This window comes from Ochotona princeps, chromosome 24, assembly GCF_030435755.1.
Source record: "Ochotona princeps isolate mOchPri1 chromosome 24, mOchPri1.hap1, whole genome shotgun sequence".
NCBI classification, from domain to species: Eukaryota; Metazoa; Chordata; class Mammalia; order Lagomorpha; family Ochotonidae; genus Ochotona; species Ochotona princeps.
The window spans coordinates 8676377-8693912 of record NC_080855.1 but is presented as its reverse complement, the minus strand read 5'-3'; the positions used below and the strand labels follow the sequence as shown (position 1 = coordinate 8693912).

The window sequence follows — 17536 nt, the reverse complement described above, 5'->3', positions numbered from 1 at the left end:
GCTGGCTAAGTCCTAAAGAGTGGGGTTTGGTCAGGAGACAGGGCTGCTAGGCATGCGCTGTGCTGTGCTCCATGGTGGGGGCGTCAGGCACCTACCTGGAGCCCCAAAGGCAGCATTCACCCTCATGGGTGGCCCTTCAAGCTCAAGACAGAAGTCCCATGGCGTGCCATCATCTCTGCCCTGTCCAACTGCCCAGTCCAAGGGACTTTAGTGCATTTGTAAGACTGTACTGTGTCGTTCCAGAACATTCCCTCATCTTCCGAGGAAACCCCTAGCCCTTAGCTGTCCTCCCCCTTTCCCCAAAGTGTCTCTTCCACCTTTGTGGTCTCCACGGATTTGCCCGTTTTGGGTTATTTCCTGTAAGATGTGTTCCGTGGCGTCTAGTCTGCTGCGGGGTGCAGCCTGCATGCTACCTTCATTGCTCACGTGAGTTGTGCAACTACCTAGGGCTCGCGGAGACCCTGGGGCCCTCGCTCAGCGCCCACCCAGCCAGGCGTCTCCTCCGTGGGTTTGCAGGGACGTCCCGGTGGGCGCACCAGGAGGCGGGCCACACGCCGCGGCCGGGCTGAGGGCACAGGCACCTGCTCCGGCCTCGCTCCGCCTCCGCCCGCGGCGTAGGGCGTGGAGGTGGAGCCGGGAGCGCCACGCCCACCAGGGCGGCCTCCCGGCCCCGCCCACCCGCTGCGCAGGGGGCGGGGTCGGCCGTGGTCCCGCCCCTGCGCGCCTCACGGCCGTGAGGAGGCGGAGCCCGCGGGGCCGCACAGCAGCGCGAACGCGCAAGCGGGTGGCCGGCCATCCGGAGCGCGGCCTGGCCCCGAGCGCAGACAGGCCGCGGCCGCCACCCGAGTCTCCTCGCAGCCCGGCATGCCGTCCGCGGGCCTGCCCTGAACGCGGCCGCCTGCGCGCGGGCGGGCCTCGGCGCTGGCCGGGGCCATGCGCGCGCTGCGCTGACGATGCCACCCGCCCGCCTGGCGCTGGCCCTGGGCCTGGGCCTGTGGCTCGGGGCGCTGGCGGGGGCCCCCGGGCACGGCTGCGGGCCGTGCCCGTCCCCCTGCCTGTGCAGCCCAGCGCCCGGGGCCGCCTGCCGCGTCAACTGCTCGGGCCGCGGGCTGCGGACGCTGGAGCCGGCGCTGCGCATCCCCGCGGACGCCACAGCTCTGTGAGTAGCCGGGCGCGGGCGGGCGTTGCCATGGCGCTCGCGGTCGGGGAGTCAGGGGTTTGGGGGGGCCGCCTGCATCGCCGCCAGCACCGAGCGCGGGCTCCGGGGGACCGGGCGGGCTCTCGGGGCGTGGGCGCGCTGCCGCCTGCGGAAGGGAAGGGCCTCAGGCCAGGCGGCTCCCGGGGTGAGACGTCGGCCGACTAAATAAGGAAAAGCTGGAGCCGCAGGGGATGCGCGGCCCTGAGGGTTTCCCTGAAAACCTCCACAGTCGGAGCTGATCCGGGCCCAGTGACAGCCGCATTGGGCACTGCCCAGGCGCGGCCCCGGGGCAAGTCTGGCGCTTGCTAAGGGGCAAGGAGGACGGTCCAGAGGCAGGGGCGGGTGCGCTGTGGGGCAAAGCTCGCGGGCTGGACCGGGTCAGCTGTGAGGAGGTGGGCACCTAGCGCCCTGCGTGGGTCAGGGGCTTTTGAAAGCCGGAGGAAGCACTGGCAGGAAGGTGGCCTGTACCAGGCTTTTGCAGACTGACACGCGTGCCCTGACCCCTGGCCCTTGAGGACACTCGTCCCAGGAGGCGCAGTCCGGATGGGGCCCAGCAGAGGGGCTTGGCGCGGTGAGGTGCCCAGGACGCAGCCTTGGAAGGGTGTGAGGGGCCAAGGCGCAGACAGCTGTCGCTCAGGACCCCTGCCTCATCCAGTGTGGTGGGTTTCTGGGGGTCCTTCCAGCTCCTCAGCCAGGACTTGGTGGGGGACGGACACATTCCAGCTGGGTCATGGGAGGAGCGAGCAGGTTCCCGGGTCTGGTTGGGAGCTGTGCTGGCTGCTGCCTGCTGCCTGACCCAGCGGCCCTGGTGGCGCAGTGGCGGTGTTGGTGGCATGTCCTGTGAGGACAGCCCCTTCTGCCTGTCCTGACACTGCAGAATTGCATCAGATCCGCACCAGCACTTCGTAGGAGCCGCTGTCCCTGCTGGACCCGTCGCTCTTGGGGGCACTTCTGGGCCTGTCCAGGAGCCACACCTGAGCCTGGACGTGCCTGTAGTCTCTGGTGTTAGCTGGTGTTAGGTTTTGGTGGCCACTGGCCTGGCGTGGCTTGGGCCATCAGGGTGACTTCCATGTTCCCCAGGGGCTCTCCCTGGGCCTGGGGATGGGCAGCCGGTGTGGGCTCAGACGGGCACCCCTGTGATTGTGGCTCTCTGGGGTGATGGTCTGGGCTTCTGCCTTGCAGCCTGTCTTAGGAGACGATGACTTCAGAATGTGGGAGTGACTGGGGACATGTCCTGCCATGCTGAGGTTGAGTTGAGGTGTTCATCGTGATGAGCCCTCTGTGTACAGTCTCCCCTCCCTGTGTAGCTGGAACCCTACTTGACCTGCTTGTTGGCGTGAGTCGCAGCACCCTGGACACACGTCGGGCAGCATTCGCCATCTGGGTCTGGGTCGTGTCTCAGTGTGTGGGCCTCCTGTCGCTTCTTCTGCTCCTGCCACCCTAGGTCCCTGGTGGTCCCTGTACCACCCCTCTGGTGGCAGTCATGTGTGTCTGTGCCCTCCATGGTTGCTGGAGGTTGGCGGCAGTGCCCAGGGCTGTGTGGTGGGAGCCGGGCCTGGGCCGCAGGGCACTCTGGGTGACAGTGCTGCTCACCAGGTGTGGTCTCGTGCATGTTGGCAGTCCTCCTGGTCCTTGGCTTCGTGACCTAAAGTCTGGGGAACTTAGGAGCTCCTGGGGCCTTGCTGCCCGTGTGTGTGTGTGTGTGTGTGTGGCAGCCGTGGGAGAAGGTTCCTTGGGCCCCGTGTGCAGTTGTCTGGGCTGGGTGTGTGCCTGGCGTGGCAGTTGCGTGGTGTTGGCTTGGGGACTGGCTGGGCAGCAGGGCCTCTGGGTTCCTGTCTCTGTGGCCTGAGCATGGAGGCTGGGGACTGTTCCCACAGCCGAGGCATGTGCTGCCTCTGCTGAGGGAGGACCCGGCTGCTGTATGCCAGCCTTTTGCCAGGGTCTGTGAGCCCCAACCTGAGACTGTCACCCAGCAGGAGCCTGTGTTAAATCCGCAGGCTATGGGTGGGCCTGGCTTAGAGGGACTGCGGGGGCTGTGAGAAGTTCTCTGTGGGAAGGGGCAGTCTTGTGGGGTTTCTGAGGGGCAAGGCCTTTGTGGAGTGGAAGAGCCGGTTGGGGTGGCGTGACGGGCTCGGAGGAGAGCAGCGTGGTTGGCCTGCAGAGGTGTGGGGAAGGACACTGGCCTGCACACCTGGCTGGCTGCCCCCACATGGGTGCCGTGAGCTTCTTAGGTGAAGAGTGCGTGCTGACCAGGGCACTGAGAAGTGTGTGCGGGCGGACGCACACCAGCCTCTGTCCAGGGTTGCCTGTGTGTCAGGAGCAGAACAAGGGTGTGCAGGGGTGAACCGCAGAGCTGTCGGCATGAGGGTGTGTACCACGGGCAAGGAAACACCTGTACACTGCCTGCCTGTTGGCGGCCTGCGGCTCCCACCTGTGGCACCTGCAGCTCGATGAGAACAGTGATTGTGACAAGAACACAGGCCCATGTCGCCCTCGCCCTGGCCTTGCTGGTTCTAATCCAGGCAGCCCTACTTCTCATCCAGCTCCCTGCTTGTTGAGGACGGGCCAAAGCCTTGAGACCCTGTACCACGTGGGAGACCTGGAAGAGGCTCCTGGCTCCTGGCTTTGGAATGGCTCAACTCTGGCCATTGCGGCCACCTGGGGAGTGAACTAGCAGATGGAAGATCTTTCTGTCTCTCCCTTACTCTGTAAATCTGCCTTTCTGATAAAAATAAATTATTTTTTAAAAATGAATATGGGCCAAATTAAAAGGCAGCAAAGACTCAGACGGCCGGTGCTGCAGGGGAGGAGGGCTGGAACTACTAGCTGAGACTCATGGTGCTCCCACGGTGGAAAGGCATGACGAGTGTGGGTGGTGTGTGCGACAGGTGGACACCGTGGATGTTGGGACCTGGGGGCTCATGAGCACAGTTGAAAGGCAAAACAGCTCTCATGTGCACCTGCAGAGGAGTAGGGGAGCCAGGGGCGTCTTTGGCAGCTGGAGCTTAGCCGACGTTGCAGTGTGGTCATTGATGGCCGGTCCCCGAGAAGAGCCGATACTGTACTGAGTGATCCTGGCTTGGTGTTAGGGTACTCAGAAGAGACACCCGGCATGGGCAGTGCCCACAGCTGGGTGTGGCGGGGAGTGCCGGCTGATGACTGGGCAGTGTGGGCTTCTGATTGGGTAATGAGAGTGGTCAGGAGACAGCAGCCTTGGGTACGGGTCGTGGGGACGCTGGCTTGTGGGTTTTGGGAGGGTGGATTTAATAGTGTGTAAATTGCCAAAGGAAACGTGCAGGGAGAGGCACCCCTTTGCATTCGCTGCCTGCTGGGCTCTGCCAGCGCTGGCGGCCTTGCCTCACAGACATGCCCATGTGTTGGAGGGATAGGGCTCCTGTGGTGGTCCCACGGCTGGTCACAGCATTGCAGGTGGACCCCTGCCTGCGCCCAGCACCCGGGTGTGTCCTTCTGGTTCGGGACAGACGTGTTGGTGGAGCTGCATCTGCCAGCTCCAGCTGCCAGCATCCCACCTCCCACCCACTCGTCTGAGGTGCTTGCTGCTTGTCCTTCCTGCCAGCTAGGGTCCGGAGAGCCGGGCACCCCTGGGCACATGTCCATGCTCTTCAGAGGTGATGCCTTATCCCTCTGGACAGGCAGGCAGACAGAATAACACCCAAGAGAGAGAGGGCAGAGCAGGTCTTGCCATTGCTGGGCCAGGTCGAGGTCTGCCATGTGGGTGTTGGACCCAAACACATGGGCCATCCCCCATTACCTTTCCAGGTCATTAGCAGGGAGCTGGGCTACAGAGTGGCACCCATATGGGATGCCAGCAGGTGTTGCAGGTGATGGCTTTCCCTGTCATGCCACACCGCCAGTCCTCCCTCATGGGCTTTCATCATGGTTCCTGTGTGTGTGTGTGTGTGAGATGCCGAGTGACAGCGCTCTGTCCGTCCACCCTCTCCTCTCTGCTTGTTCTTGGGACCTCAGGTGGTGTGGCACCTGCCTGACTTCTGTTGGCATGCCTGCCAAGAGATCCGTGTGATGCTGTCACACATGGACCCACTTTGCACCTGTGGTGGGCATGCGTGTTGCTTGGTGCTTCCTGGGGAAGCTGTGCCCAGCCTGCGTTACTCCTCTGTTCCCAGCCCGGGATGTCGTCATGTGGGTTTCCTGGTGATGCCTTCTCCTCCCCGTCAGCCAGCCATGCACTGGCTGCCATATTGAGAACTGAGTGGCTGGTGGTCTCCACCGGATGCGGGCCATGCCTCGCTAGCTTCCCTGGGCTGTTCCTGGGGCACAGGGTGGTTCTGCTGGCTATAGCTTTATCCCCACCCTGGGGCATGGATCCCCCAAGGGAGACCCTGGCAGGGGTTTGATTTCAACGGAAGCCATTTTGGATGGAGACATAGATTTTCCTTTCCGGAACATTCTGTGACGGCCAGCGCCAGCGCCAGCAGAAGGAGCCAGCCAGGCCAGCCGCCTAGTGCTGTGGAATGAAAACATCCCACTTCTTTCTCTTGCTGCTGTCTGGGTGGCGGCGGCGGGTCGGCCTGCCCTGGCCCGGGCCTGGCCCGCCTCTCCAGGCACAGAGAAGTAGCTGGAAAATGCAGCTCATGTCTTTTCTGGGAACACTTAGTGCCTCGGCCTGGCAGCTGCCTCTGCCAAGGGGGCCCTGTGGAGGGGCTGCATGGGGACCGGCCTGGCAGCTGCCTCTGCCAAGGGGCCCCTGTGGAGGAGCTACGTGGGGACCCAGGCTACCTTAGGCTGGGTTTTGGCACTCACTCTGCAGGTGGGTGGGATCCCGGAGGCCCCCCGGGGGAGGGGCTTTGTCCCCAGGCCAGGCAGTCCCCTCTTCCCTGGCTGGGCTGGCCTGGTGGGAGCTCAGAAAGAGGCGCTCAGGACCTGGGGGCCGCCTGAGTCAGGTGGCTTCTCGCTGCGCCCTTGGGGAGCCATGTGGCTACTACCCTGGTGTGGCCTGGCTTGTTTTCTTTTGCTGGACCCTGCTAGCTACCTGTGGTCGGGGGAGGAGAGAAGTGAGGTCCCCTAGCCTCAGGTTGCTCTCTGGAGAGCTGGTGCCCTTGCTGGTTGCAGCAGCATGAGGAGGGGCACAGCAGCCAGACCCGCCCCTGCACAGGTGATCAGAGGTGGTTTGGGGGTGACCAGGGCCACAGGTTGCCCTTTTCTGCCCCACTGCCCTCAGTGCTCTCACTCAAACGTGGACAGAGCTAGAGCAAGTCCTCGGTGGGCTATCCACCCCCACTGACTAGGAGGGAGGCCTCACTTCCTCCTGTGCTGTCCCTGCCCCTGCCGTGGGGCTGTGTCGTGCCAGCTGTCGCCGGGAGGGTCCACGTTCTGCCAGAGCCCCTTGTGCTGGACCCTTCAGGCTTGGGCCTTTCCCTTCTGTTATCAAGACCCACCCTCCTCTCCTGGGGGTGGGGTGGGCCAACCTTTCCACCCTCTGGAGAGGCAGGGTGGGCGCAGCCCCCTGTTCTGCCCGCCTCCCCACCAGCACACTCTCTACATGTGTTTCTTCAAATTCCCTCTCTCCCCTGAACTTGAATCCATTAATTTAAACATCATCATTTCCGGCCCTGGAAGCCAGCCTTGCTCGCTCACCATAAATAGATGAGAATGGAAACAGAATGAAGCGATTGGACTCCAGCTGGCTCCGGCTGCTGGCCGCCTGGAAGGAAAGCCCACTGGGGGTCATCGCCGGCCTGGGGAGTGCTCTGTCCGCTCTGCCTTGACCCTCGCCATGGCTGTTCTTGTCTCCTGATGGGGTCTGGGAGGGAACGTGTGGGGGCATGCCCCTAGTGGGTGAGGGGGAAACTGCTTCCTCTCTGGAGAGCTTGGGGTTTTGGAGGGTGAGTGGACCCCCTCCCCGCCGTCGCATGGAGCGCTTACATAACCTGCGCGGGCGGCCCTCACAGCCGCCCCAAGCCTGTTTCCAGCGTGGCCGCCAGCGCCAGGGCGGAGGTGCTGGGCCTGGCCTGCGCCCGCGCGCTGACCATAGGCGTCTGGAATGTGCAGATGTTTCCTTGGGGGCTGCAGCCAGCCCCCAGCCCCCGCCCGGCTTCTAGGCTGGAGAGTTGGCATCCAGGGTTCTCCCCTTGGCTGCTCGTTGCGGGGTGGGTTCCTTTGCTCCGCTGTGGGATGAACGGGAATCCGGAGCCCTTGGAACTGAGGAAACATGGCAGGTCCTGCATCCTCTGGGCCCATCTGATCTCATCCCCTCTCATCTCCCCAACCCCACTCCAGCTGCCCCTGCACTCCTTGGCCATGCCGCATCCCAGCCTCCTTCCTGCCCTGGAGGGCTGAGTCCTGTGCAGCTTGGAAAGCGGGAGCTCCCTCCTCCCAATTCCTGCTTTTTTTTTTAAAAAAAGATTTATTTATTTTTATTACAAAGTCAGATATACAGAGAGGAGGAGAGACAGAGAGGAAGATCTTCCGTCCGATGATTCACTCCCCAAGTGAGTGCAACGGCCGGTGCTGCACCGATCCAAAGCCGGGAACCAGGAACCTCTTCCGGGTCTCCCACATGGGTTGCAGGGGCCCAAGGCCTTGGCCTGACCTCCACTGCTTTCCCAGGCCACAAGCAGGGAGCTGGATGGGAAGTGGAGCTGCCGGGATTAGAACCGGCGCCCATATGGGATCCCGGCATGTTCTAGGCAAGGACTTTAGCCGCTAGGCCACGGCGCCAGGCCCCCAATTCCTGCTTTTAATAGGCAAAGTTGGAGCAAGGTGCACAGGGAAGTCCTGTGAGGTGTCGGGGCATCTCTGGCGTGCTCACGGGGCAATTTGAGGGACACCCTGAAGCATCAGAGCTGGGGAGGGCGGACTCCAGAGTGACTGCTGAGCAGTGAGGCGATGCCTGTCTCAGACCTGGCAAGGGAACCCTGCCTGGCAGTGCCCCCTTGTGGCCCTGGGGCTGACATCCTGGAGCCGTGGGCAGGCACTGGCCAGCTGAGGCAGCCGACATCTTCTCACGGCAATTCCCCTGCTTATGGTCAGCAGCTCAGCTCGCCCCGACCTCATCTGAGCCCTTCCAGCCTTGGCCTCAAGTCTCTAGGATTGCTAAGTTTGGTCTTTGGGGGGACCCTGTAGGGTCCAGGTGACCCAGAGGGTGGCACCCCCTTTTCCAGGACCTCTTGGGGAGTGCTGGGGGAGGAGCTTGGGCTGTTGGTTGCTGGAGGAGGGCACTGGGACTCCCTCATGCAGGGCCCCACCCACCGTCCTGTCTCAGCTCCCACATTAGCCCGAGATATATTTCTCAAGAGGCTTACTTGCTTCCTGCATTGGGGTCCAGGCTATGGGCTCCCTGTATGTTGGGGTGGGTGGGACTGGGGACCTGTACTAGCTCAGCCACCAGGAAGTCTCCAGCCCCAGGCTGCCCATCCTTGCTCACAGCTCGGCCGCCATGGGAAGACGGTGTTTGTGGCACCACCATGGTCTGGCCCAGTTGTCACGTGGGCCCCTGGTCATCTCACCCCCCATAGAAGTGGCTCATCCACATCTCCTGTCACTTGTCTTTCCCTTCTCACCTCAGGGGGTGGTGTGGAGGCTCTGGCAGTGGCTATGGGCCTGCCGCCCTAATGACCAACCCTGAGGGCCTCGGCCAGAGCTGGGAGAGGCCTGCCCTCCGTTCTGTGTGTGCGAGGAGCAAGGGAGAAGCCAGGCTTTGCTGGATGGAGGTGACTGGCAGAGTGTTCCCCCATGTCGCTCTGCCCCTGGAGACCACGGGGCTTATGACTGTCTGCCCACGGCCTGGGGGAAGGGCTTAGAAGGTGCAAGAAGTCTAGGAGGCCCTGTCAGCCGGTCTCAGCATTCTGTCCACAGGTGCCTCATGTGTTCCCGGGCCCACCTGCGGGACCTGCAGGTGAGGGTGGGAGGGCTGGCTTCACCCTGGAGCCCCTTGTCCTGCCTCAGGCCCCCACGGGCAGCCTCTGTCCCTCTTAGGGAGCTCCCGGATGGAGTACATGAGACGGGTGTCCAGGTGGTGCCTGGGACAGAGCTCGAGGAGGCTTTGGCTGTGCTGACCCCAGCCTGGGAGGATGAAGGCCAGTGGGTAGGCAGAGCCGTGTGGCCAGAGGCCCGGGCCTTCTGGCTGTGATGTACAGACCTGCACGGTCCTGTGGTGTCACTGTGTCAGGGTGGGGGTTGCCCAGGGGCTGTGCTGAACATGGGTATTGGGAGTGTGTGGAGCAGGGAAGTGCCCGGAGGTAGCTGGTGGGATGACCATGGCCTCCCCAGAACCCGTTGGTGGGTTCTGGAGCCAGAGGGCCACCGGGCTGTAGATAGGAGCGCGCCACTGGGAAGCCCCGGTTCCACAGGCTGGGCAGAGCTGGCACCTGTTGCCATGGGCTGCAGCCTGGCTGCTCTGTGCCCCCTTCCTGGGGACCTGTCCTCTAACAGGCTCACAGTTTGGGTAGCTGAGGACAGCTGTGTCGTTTGCATTGGCATTTCTCCAGCTGCTGAAACGGACTGATTCTCCCTGTTTGTACTTCTCTATTCACTGCCTGTTTATTTCTTTTTTTTTTTTTTAATTATTTATTATTTAACTTCAGTAATTACATTGTATTATGTGACACAGTTACATAGATACTTGGGTTCTCCCCACCCCTCCCCAAACCCTCCCACCATGGTGGATTCCTCCACCTTGTTGCATAACCACAGCTCAAGATCAGTTGAGATTTCCCCATTGCAAGCGTATACCAAACATAGAGTCCAGCATCTTATTGTCCCGTCAAGTTCAACGGCTTCTTAGGTATACCCTCTCTGGTCTGATGACAGAGCCAGCAGAGTATCATCCCAGTCAATTGAAAGCTCCAACATACCATCAGCAAAAATTTACATCATTATGGAATTAATTGACATAGTAATGAGTAACCAATATGTTAAAAGTAAATGCGGGTTCCCAGCCACCTTCTGCCTGTTTATTTCTTAAGAGTGACTTGTGGTCCAGCAGGTTCATGCAATGCTCGAGACCTGGTGTGAGGCCTAGCTCCGATGCTGTGGGAAGGCAGAGGGAGGTGGCCAAGTGCCTCGGCCCTGCCAGCCATCTGTGGTTGATAACAGAGTTCCCGGCTCCTGGTTCCCATCTGACTCAGCTCTGGCTGTGCGGGCTGAACTGGGAAAGGGAGGATCCCTGGCCCTGCCTCCCAGCGCTGTGCCTTTCTAGTACATAAATACGTGTGAAGTTATTTATGTATCTCAAGGGGAAAAGGGCTTGCAACCCCTGGCTCACCTCCCGGACACCCTTGCTGGCTGGCGCTGGGAGCTGGGGAGATGTCACCGGGCGGCAGGGACTTCGTTACTTAGCTGACATGGCTGCCTCTGAAGTTTGCGTCAGCAGGGAGCCAGGACTCACCCAGATGCTCTGATCTGCAATGTGAAGTTTTTATTGGGGTTCATATGTGCCTTTTCCCAATTAATCTGATCTTTGTGCCCCATCTGAGATGGCCCCCACTAGCAGCTGGCCGCTGTTGAATGCTGGCCCCAGTGGAGAGGGTGGGTGGAGCCAGGCCTGGTAATGTGGGCTAAGGGGTAATGTGCAGTAATGTGCAGGTCTCTGGGACTGGCAAGTCAGTGTGCTGAGGGACCCCAACCCTCGCCTTGGTTTCTATGGAGGAGTGTTCATCTGTGTCTTGCCTTGGAAGGACCCCCTGTCAGCTGCTGGAGTAAGGGGCTCAATGGGCAGGGGATGCCAGGGGGCGTCTGGGGCCTGTGGGGCTCCGTCCTGACCCGGGGCTGCTCTGCTCCACAGGGACCTCTCCCACAACCTGCTCCGGGCGCTGGACGCCGAGCTCCTGGCCAACCTCTCAGCGCTGCTGGAGCTGTGAGTCCCTGCCCTGCTGTGTCCTGTCTCCCCGGCGACCCCTTGCCACTGCACAGCTACGGGGCTGCCCCGACCCTGCCAGTCCTGCTCTCTCTCTCTCTCTCCCAGGGACATAAGCAGCAATAAGATTTCTGCGTTGGAAGAAGGAACATTTGTTAATTTATTTAACTTAAGTGAAATGTAAGTTGCCATGCTTTTGGTGGGCTGGACCTCTGACTCAGCCCCTCCCATGTTTGAGACCTTGCGGGCAGCCAGAGACCTCCCAGCTGCCGTAATCCTCTGCACCTCCCCTTCCTGCAGAAACCTGAGCGGGAACCCATTCGAGTGTGGCTGTGGCTTGGCATGGCTGCCACGCTGGCTGGAGGAGCAGCAGGTTCGTGTGGTCCAGCCGGAGGCAGCCACATGTGCGGGACCAGCCCCCCTGGCTGGTCAGCCGCTGCTCAGCATCCCCTTGCTGGACAGTGGCTGTGGTGAGTGTGAGCTCTGTTTTTCCTGCTGCGTGGGACTTGGCCCAGGCAGTCTTGCAGGGTCAGGCTTGAAGTGGGGGGGAACTGGGTGGCCCTGTGTGTGCTGGGGGCTGGGGGGTGAGCAACCTGGCTGCCTCTTCCAGGTGAGAAATACGTCGCCTGCCTCCCAGACAACAGCTCGGGCATTGTAGCCACCGCAGCCTTCACTGCCCTCGGAGGACAACTGGGCCCTGAAACCTGCAGCGCCTTCTGCTTCTCCACTGGCTGGGAGCTGGCAGCCCTCTCAGAGCAGGGCGAGTGCCTGTGTGGGGCTCCTCAGCCCCTCAACACCTCCTTGGCCTGCCTGTCCCTGTGCTCCAGCCCCCCGCCTTCTCCCAGCCCTGCCTGTGGGGGCCCGAGCCTGCTCCAGCACGTCTTTCCTGCCTCCCCAGGGGCTGTCCTGGAGGGGCCCCGTGGACCCCTGGCCTCTGGCTGGCCCGCAGCTTTCCACATCGCCGCCCCCCTCCCCATCCAATCCACCCACTGGGACTTCGGCGACGGCTCTCCCAAGACAGACACAGCTGGCTCAGCCACCACCCACCGCTACCTGCTGCCGGGGCACTATCATGTGACGGCCTTGCTGGCCCTAGGGGCTGGCTCTGCCGTGCTGGACACAGAAGTGTGGGTGGAGGCAGCGCCTGCTGCCCTGGGGCTCGTGTGTCCGCCTTTGGTGCGCAGTAATGAGAGCCTCCAGCTTGGAGTCCAGAACCGTGGGGGCTCAGGCCTTGAGGCCACCTATAGCATCATGGCCCTGGGCGAGGAGCCGGCTCAAGGTGGGTGCCTCCCTGCCTGGCCCTGGTCATCCTCGCTCTCCCACATCAGGCTCAGGGTCGGGGGGCGACACTGGCCCCCTAGCTCAGGCACACGCTGACCCTGCTCATGTCTGCTGCCCCCAGTGGTGCACCCACTCTGCGCTTCGGACACGGAGATCTTCTCTGGCAATGGCCATTGCTACCGCCTGGTGGCCGAGAAAGCGCCCTGGCTGCAGGCACAGGAGCAGTGCCGAGCCTGGGCCGGGGCCGCTCTGGCTATGGTGGACAGTCCTGCAGTCCAGCACTTCTTGGTCTCCCAAGTTACCAGGTACTTTGCTTACCCACTCAGAGAAGCCAGAATAGGGAGGGGGTTCCCAGGATATGGGTAGAGGCAGGGTCCAGGACTTGGGGAGATTCAGGAACAGAGGCAGGTCCTGCCTGGCTGATGGCCCTTCATGGCAGCCCAGCAAGTGCGCAGGGTAGGGCAGCAGCTTCTGTGGGTCTTGGGGTGAAAGCCTGGCCCTTGGTGGAAGACCCCAGACCCGACAGCCTCAGTCCTGGTGCAGCCGTGGCGACAGCCTGCTGCTCCTCAGCTCGCCCCCTTGCTGCGGGAAGCAGGGGTCCCATTGCTCTGTGATGAGGATTGGGGCCAGACCCCACCTCTCCTCGAGGCCCCTAAGCGGGGAAACAGGCTTGAGCAGACAGGCCCTTCTCAGGGTGCCCGTGAGAGCAGAGGCCCGGGCCACTGTTTCGCAGAGCACTGCCTGTCCAGCCTTTGCTGTGCGCCCTGATGTGCAGATGCAGGTGTGTGTTGGTGAGTGCTGCTTCCAGGAGAGGATGCCGGCCCAGCAGGAGCACTGAGCTGGCCCGTGGGGCTGCTTGAGACCCCCTGAAGGTTGAGGTGTGGGTGGCCCAGGCCTGGTCAGGCTGCAGCCAGCTCCCGTGCCCGAGCCGTGGTTCCCCCAGCACTCTGAGCTCCCTTCGCTGCCCACAGGAGCCTGGACGTGTGGATTGGCTTCTCAGCAGCTGAGGGAGCAGAGGCTGAGGCAGGCGCGACCACTCAAGGCTCAGCCTTCAGCCTGGAGAGCTGCCAGAACTGGCTGCCCGGGGAGCCACACCCAGCCACGGCCGAGCACTGTGTACGGCTTGGGCCTGCTGGCCAGTGCAACACAGACCTGTGCTCCGCCCCACACAGCTACGTCTGCGAGCTGCGGCCTGGAGGTGCGGGGCTGCCGGGAAGGATCGGGGCTCCCTGGAGGTCCCTGTGGGAGCAGTGCTTGCTGCAGATCTGCCCTGTGCCTGGGCTGAGGCCAGAGAGAATGCGGACGGGAGGCAGTGCTGGCTGGCTCAGCCCCAGGGCTGTCTGCCTTGGCTCCCCTTGTACCCACCACTGTCCTCACCCAGGGACCTGTGTCTCACTGTGCACTCGCTACCCACAGGCCCTGTGTGGGACGCTGAGAACTTCCTTGTGGGTGTGCCCCGTGGGGAGATACAGGGACCCCCAAGACTGCTGGCATCACAGAGCATGCTCCAGGTGCCCCGGGAGCCTGTGGAGGTAGGCACCCTGGCTCGCTCTGCCCCAGGACTGGGGCCTCCCTGTCCTGGAGCCATCTGGCCATGCCCAGGGCACATCCAGGCCCAGGGCAGGCTGTGGGAAGCCACCAAAAAGGTGGCATAAAAACTGAGGCAGGAATCCTGCTGCTGTGTGTGGGCTCCACCTGACTTCCTCCCAAATGATGTGAAATTGCTCCATGGTGGTGGTGGTGGGCTGACTGGTGGCAGCTGTTGGGGCACGGGGAGCCTAGACCGGGGCCGAGCAGGGTGGGAGCTGAGGCAGCCCCTTTGTGCCACCAGGTCATGGTGTTCCCGGGCCTGCACCTGCACCGGGAAGCCTTCCTGACCGCGGCGGAGTTTGAGACGCTGGAGCTTAGGCAGCCTGCCCAGCTGCGGCTGCAGGTGTACCGGCCCTCAGGAGCAGAAGGTGGGGCTCCTGCTGGTGGTAGGAGTTGGGGGCTCAGCATGGCCTCTGAGCCACCTCACATCTGCTGGCCACCAGCTCAAGGTGGACAGAACAGGTCTGTAGACCTGTGCCAGTCACCCCCTGGCCTAGCGGCCAGGCAGGGCATGCAGTGCTGGGGGAGATTGCAGCGTGGGCCCACCATCATCCGGGGGCGTGCCCTCTTCCCTTCCTTGCAGGAGCCTCAGGAAACAGCACTGAGCCTGCGGGCAGGTCCCTGGAGAACAAGTTCCAGCCAGCCACCGAGGGCCTGTCTCAGGGATGCAGCTGCCCTGGCGGTCAAGACTGCCTTTCTCGGGACTGTGCCAACAGGTCTGCGTCAGGGCTCTGGCGCCCCGCGGCCGCCTACGTGCTGTGGAGGGAGTTCCTGTTGGCCGTGCCTGCGGGGCCTCCTGCGTACTACTCGGTGCGTGTCCTGGCTGGGTCTCCGTGGGGTCCTGCCACCCAGCTGGCCAAGCTCTGGGTCTTAACACTAGATGCCCACATGCAGTTCTCCCCGAGGGCCAGGCCAGCCTTCCAAACTCTAGTCTGAGACGCCCTGCCCCGCCCCATCCCTCGGGGCATCTTGGGACCCTGCTTCCCCACCCCACGTCTTGTCTCTCAGGCCCTTTGGGGGGCCTTCCCCAGTCAGGGCCACTCTCCCCACCTGCGTGTGGGTCTCTGCCAGCACCAGCACTCAGTGCTGCTGGGGACCCTAGAGCCTTGTCCTCCCCCAGACCCCGGAGGCCCTTGGTCCCGCCCCCTGCCCTCACCTTCCCTGGCTGATGCTGTGACGCAGCGCTGCCTCCGTCTCTGCAGGTCTCCTTCAGCGACCAGGATGCCCCCATGCTCCCTGGGGACCTCGTCGGCTTGCAGCATGATGCTGGCCCTGGTGCCTTCCTGCACTGCCCCCTGGCACCCAGCCACCCTGGCCTTGAGGCCCGTTACCTCTCCAGCAATTCCTCTGCCTGGCTGGCCCACCTGCCTACCAAGCTGCAGGATTCTCCGGCCGGCCGCACCTGTGCCCTGTGGCTGCTTGCGGCCACAGAGCAGCTTACCCCACTGCTGGGCCTGACACCCAACCCTGGGTTGCCACGGCCCGGGCGTTACAAGGTCCAGGCTACGGTGGGCAACTCTGTGTCCAGACACAACCTGTCCTGCAGCTTTGATGTGGTCTCCCCGGTGACTGGGCTGCGCGTCACCTACCCTGCCACCCAGGATGGCCAACTGTACATGCCAACCGGCGGCTCTGTGCTACTGCTCCAGGTGGACTCGGGAGCCAACGCCACTGCCACAGCTCGCTGGACTGGGGGCAATGTCAGCGCTCCCTTCATGGCCACCTGCCCTGCCGCTACAGCCGCCCTCGTGCCTGCCTGTGCTCAGGAGACCAGTGATACCCTTTTCGCAGTGCTGGTGCTGCCCGCATTGCGGGAGGGTGAGCACACGGTGGAGGTTGTGGCTGAGAACAGTGCCAGCCATGCCAACCTCAGCCTGCGGGTGACTGCTGAGGAGCCCATCCGAGGCCTCCACGCCTCGCCCAGTCCCGAGAACCGTGTCCTACAGGGCGTCCTGGTGGTGAGTGTGGCCCAAGCCCCACCCAGCCCCTAGACAGGATGCAGGGGGAGGCTTGCCCAGCTGGGCACATGTGCCAGCCCAGTGCTCGGCTTCTGGGCAGAGGGCTTCTGGGGCGCTGGCTGCCCCAAAAACCTGCTTGCCTCCTGTGTTTCTGAAGCAGCTCGTCACACTCTGGGCCACCGCCTGCAGGTGTATGCCGGGTGTGTTTCTTGTCCCTGATGCCACACGGGGGGTGGGCATGTCCCTGCCTGGAGTATGTCTCCGACAGCCCCAGTTTGAGCTGTGTGGGCGTGTCCTATCATCCCCTCGGGAACCCAGCAGTGCTCCTGGTGTTGACTGTGAGGTCTGAGATGGGGTGCCTGGTGCTGGAGAGGGGCCCAGCTTCCTGGGGACAAGGTCACCGTCGGTGTGACCGCAGCCACACGCCTGCTGCTTGACCGTGTCAGGGCCTGAGCTCGGCCTGGGCAGCTGCGTGCCTCCCCTGTGGGTGTCTGTGTTGTGCACACCAGTGTGGGGCTCCCCGGCAGCCCCGCGGGGACCAAGGGTGGAGTCAGCTCAGGTACTGCTGGGCGTGGCTGACGCCCCCCACTGTGTAGAGGTACAGCCCTGTGGTGGAGGCCGGCTCCGACGTGACCTTCCGCTGGACCATTGATGACAAGCAATCCCTGACCTTCCACAACATGGTCTTCAATGTCATTTACCAGAGCGCAGCCATCTTCAAGCTCTCGGTAGGCCCTGGGCTGCAGGGAGGTGGGCGTGGCTGGGACGGCCCCCAGGCACAGTGCTCACCTCACGCCCCACCTCTCTGACTGCAGCTGACAGCCTCCAACCATGTGAGCAATGCGACCGTGGACTACAACGTCACGGTGGAGCGCATGAACAGGATGTGCGGCTTGCAGGTGTCTGCAGTGCCGGCCGTGCTGTCCCCCAACACCACCCTAGAGCTGACGGCCAGCGTGCTGGTGGACTCGGCCGTGGACGTGACCTTCCAGTGAGTGCCCCCAGACATCACGGCAAGGGCGCTGGTCGCCAGCTCCTCATCCCAGCTGGTGACTGGCTGTGGGCCAAGCCAGAGGGGCTGTTCAGAATCTCGGCTTCCTTCTCTGTTGGGGCGCTGGTGTTGCCTGGGCAGGGAGCCCTGGTGGGGTGGAGCTGGGTGTCACCTGCAGAGGGGTGCTGGGCAGGGCTGAATGGGGACTCGGGCACCTGCTGATGTTCTGCCCGCTGCCCTGGCAGGTGGACCTTTGGCGATGGGCAGCAAGTGGCAGGTCAGTTCAAGCCGCCGTATGATGAGTTCTTCCAGGTCCCAGACCCCACTGTGGCCCAGGTGCTGGTTCAGCACAGCACCACCCACGTCTACACCAGCCCAGGTGAGGCACGGCGCCCCTCCCCGTGGCCTGGCTTGGCTGTGCAGCTGAGCCTTGCTCTCACCCGTGGTTGGAAATTGGAGGTGGGAGGTCAGAGCTGCAGAAGCCCTGTGGGCCCTGCCCCCACCCTGAGCCACAGATTGTGGCTTTTGCTGGCCTGTCTGTGGCTTTACTTGGCTTCCCTAACTGCGAGGTTGGGCCTTGGCTGTCCTACAGGCAGCCTGGGGACCTAGTGGGCTGGGCCTATTGCCCAGGCAGGCCATGCTCTCCTCAGCACCGGGTGCTAGGTCGGGCTCTGCAGGTAGAT

The 17536-nt window shown here is 62.9% G+C and overlaps 1 protein-coding gene across 1 annotated transcript in view; it reads left to right on the top strand.

Annotated features, from left to right (window-relative positions):
- Nucleotides 1-767: 767 nt before the first annotated feature.
- The window catches only part of PKD1 (polycystin 1, transient receptor potential channel interacting), a 33669-nt gene continuing 16900 nt past the window's right edge, over nucleotides 768-17536 (top strand). The window contains exons 1-14 of the mRNA XM_058680267.1: nucleotides 768-1159; nucleotides 10962-11033; nucleotides 11142-11213; nucleotides 11334-11503; nucleotides 11644-12312; nucleotides 12436-12619; nucleotides 13286-13512; nucleotides 13731-13846; nucleotides 14146-14272; nucleotides 14488-14714; nucleotides 15107-15862; nucleotides 16459-16590; nucleotides 16678-16853; nucleotides 17099-17232. Of these exons, the coding sequence (XP_058536250.1) occupies nucleotides 954-1159; nucleotides 10962-11033; nucleotides 11142-11213; nucleotides 11334-11503; nucleotides 11644-12312; nucleotides 12436-12619; nucleotides 13286-13512; nucleotides 13731-13846; nucleotides 14146-14272; nucleotides 14488-14714; nucleotides 15107-15862; nucleotides 16459-16590; nucleotides 16678-16853; nucleotides 17099-17232 (3268 nt within the window). The 5' untranslated portion in view covers nucleotides 768-953. The remainder of the gene's footprint in view (nucleotides 1160-10961; nucleotides 11034-11141; nucleotides 11214-11333; nucleotides 11504-11643; nucleotides 12313-12435; nucleotides 12620-13285; nucleotides 13513-13730; nucleotides 13847-14145; nucleotides 14273-14487; nucleotides 14715-15106; nucleotides 15863-16458; nucleotides 16591-16677; nucleotides 16854-17098; nucleotides 17233-17536) is intronic.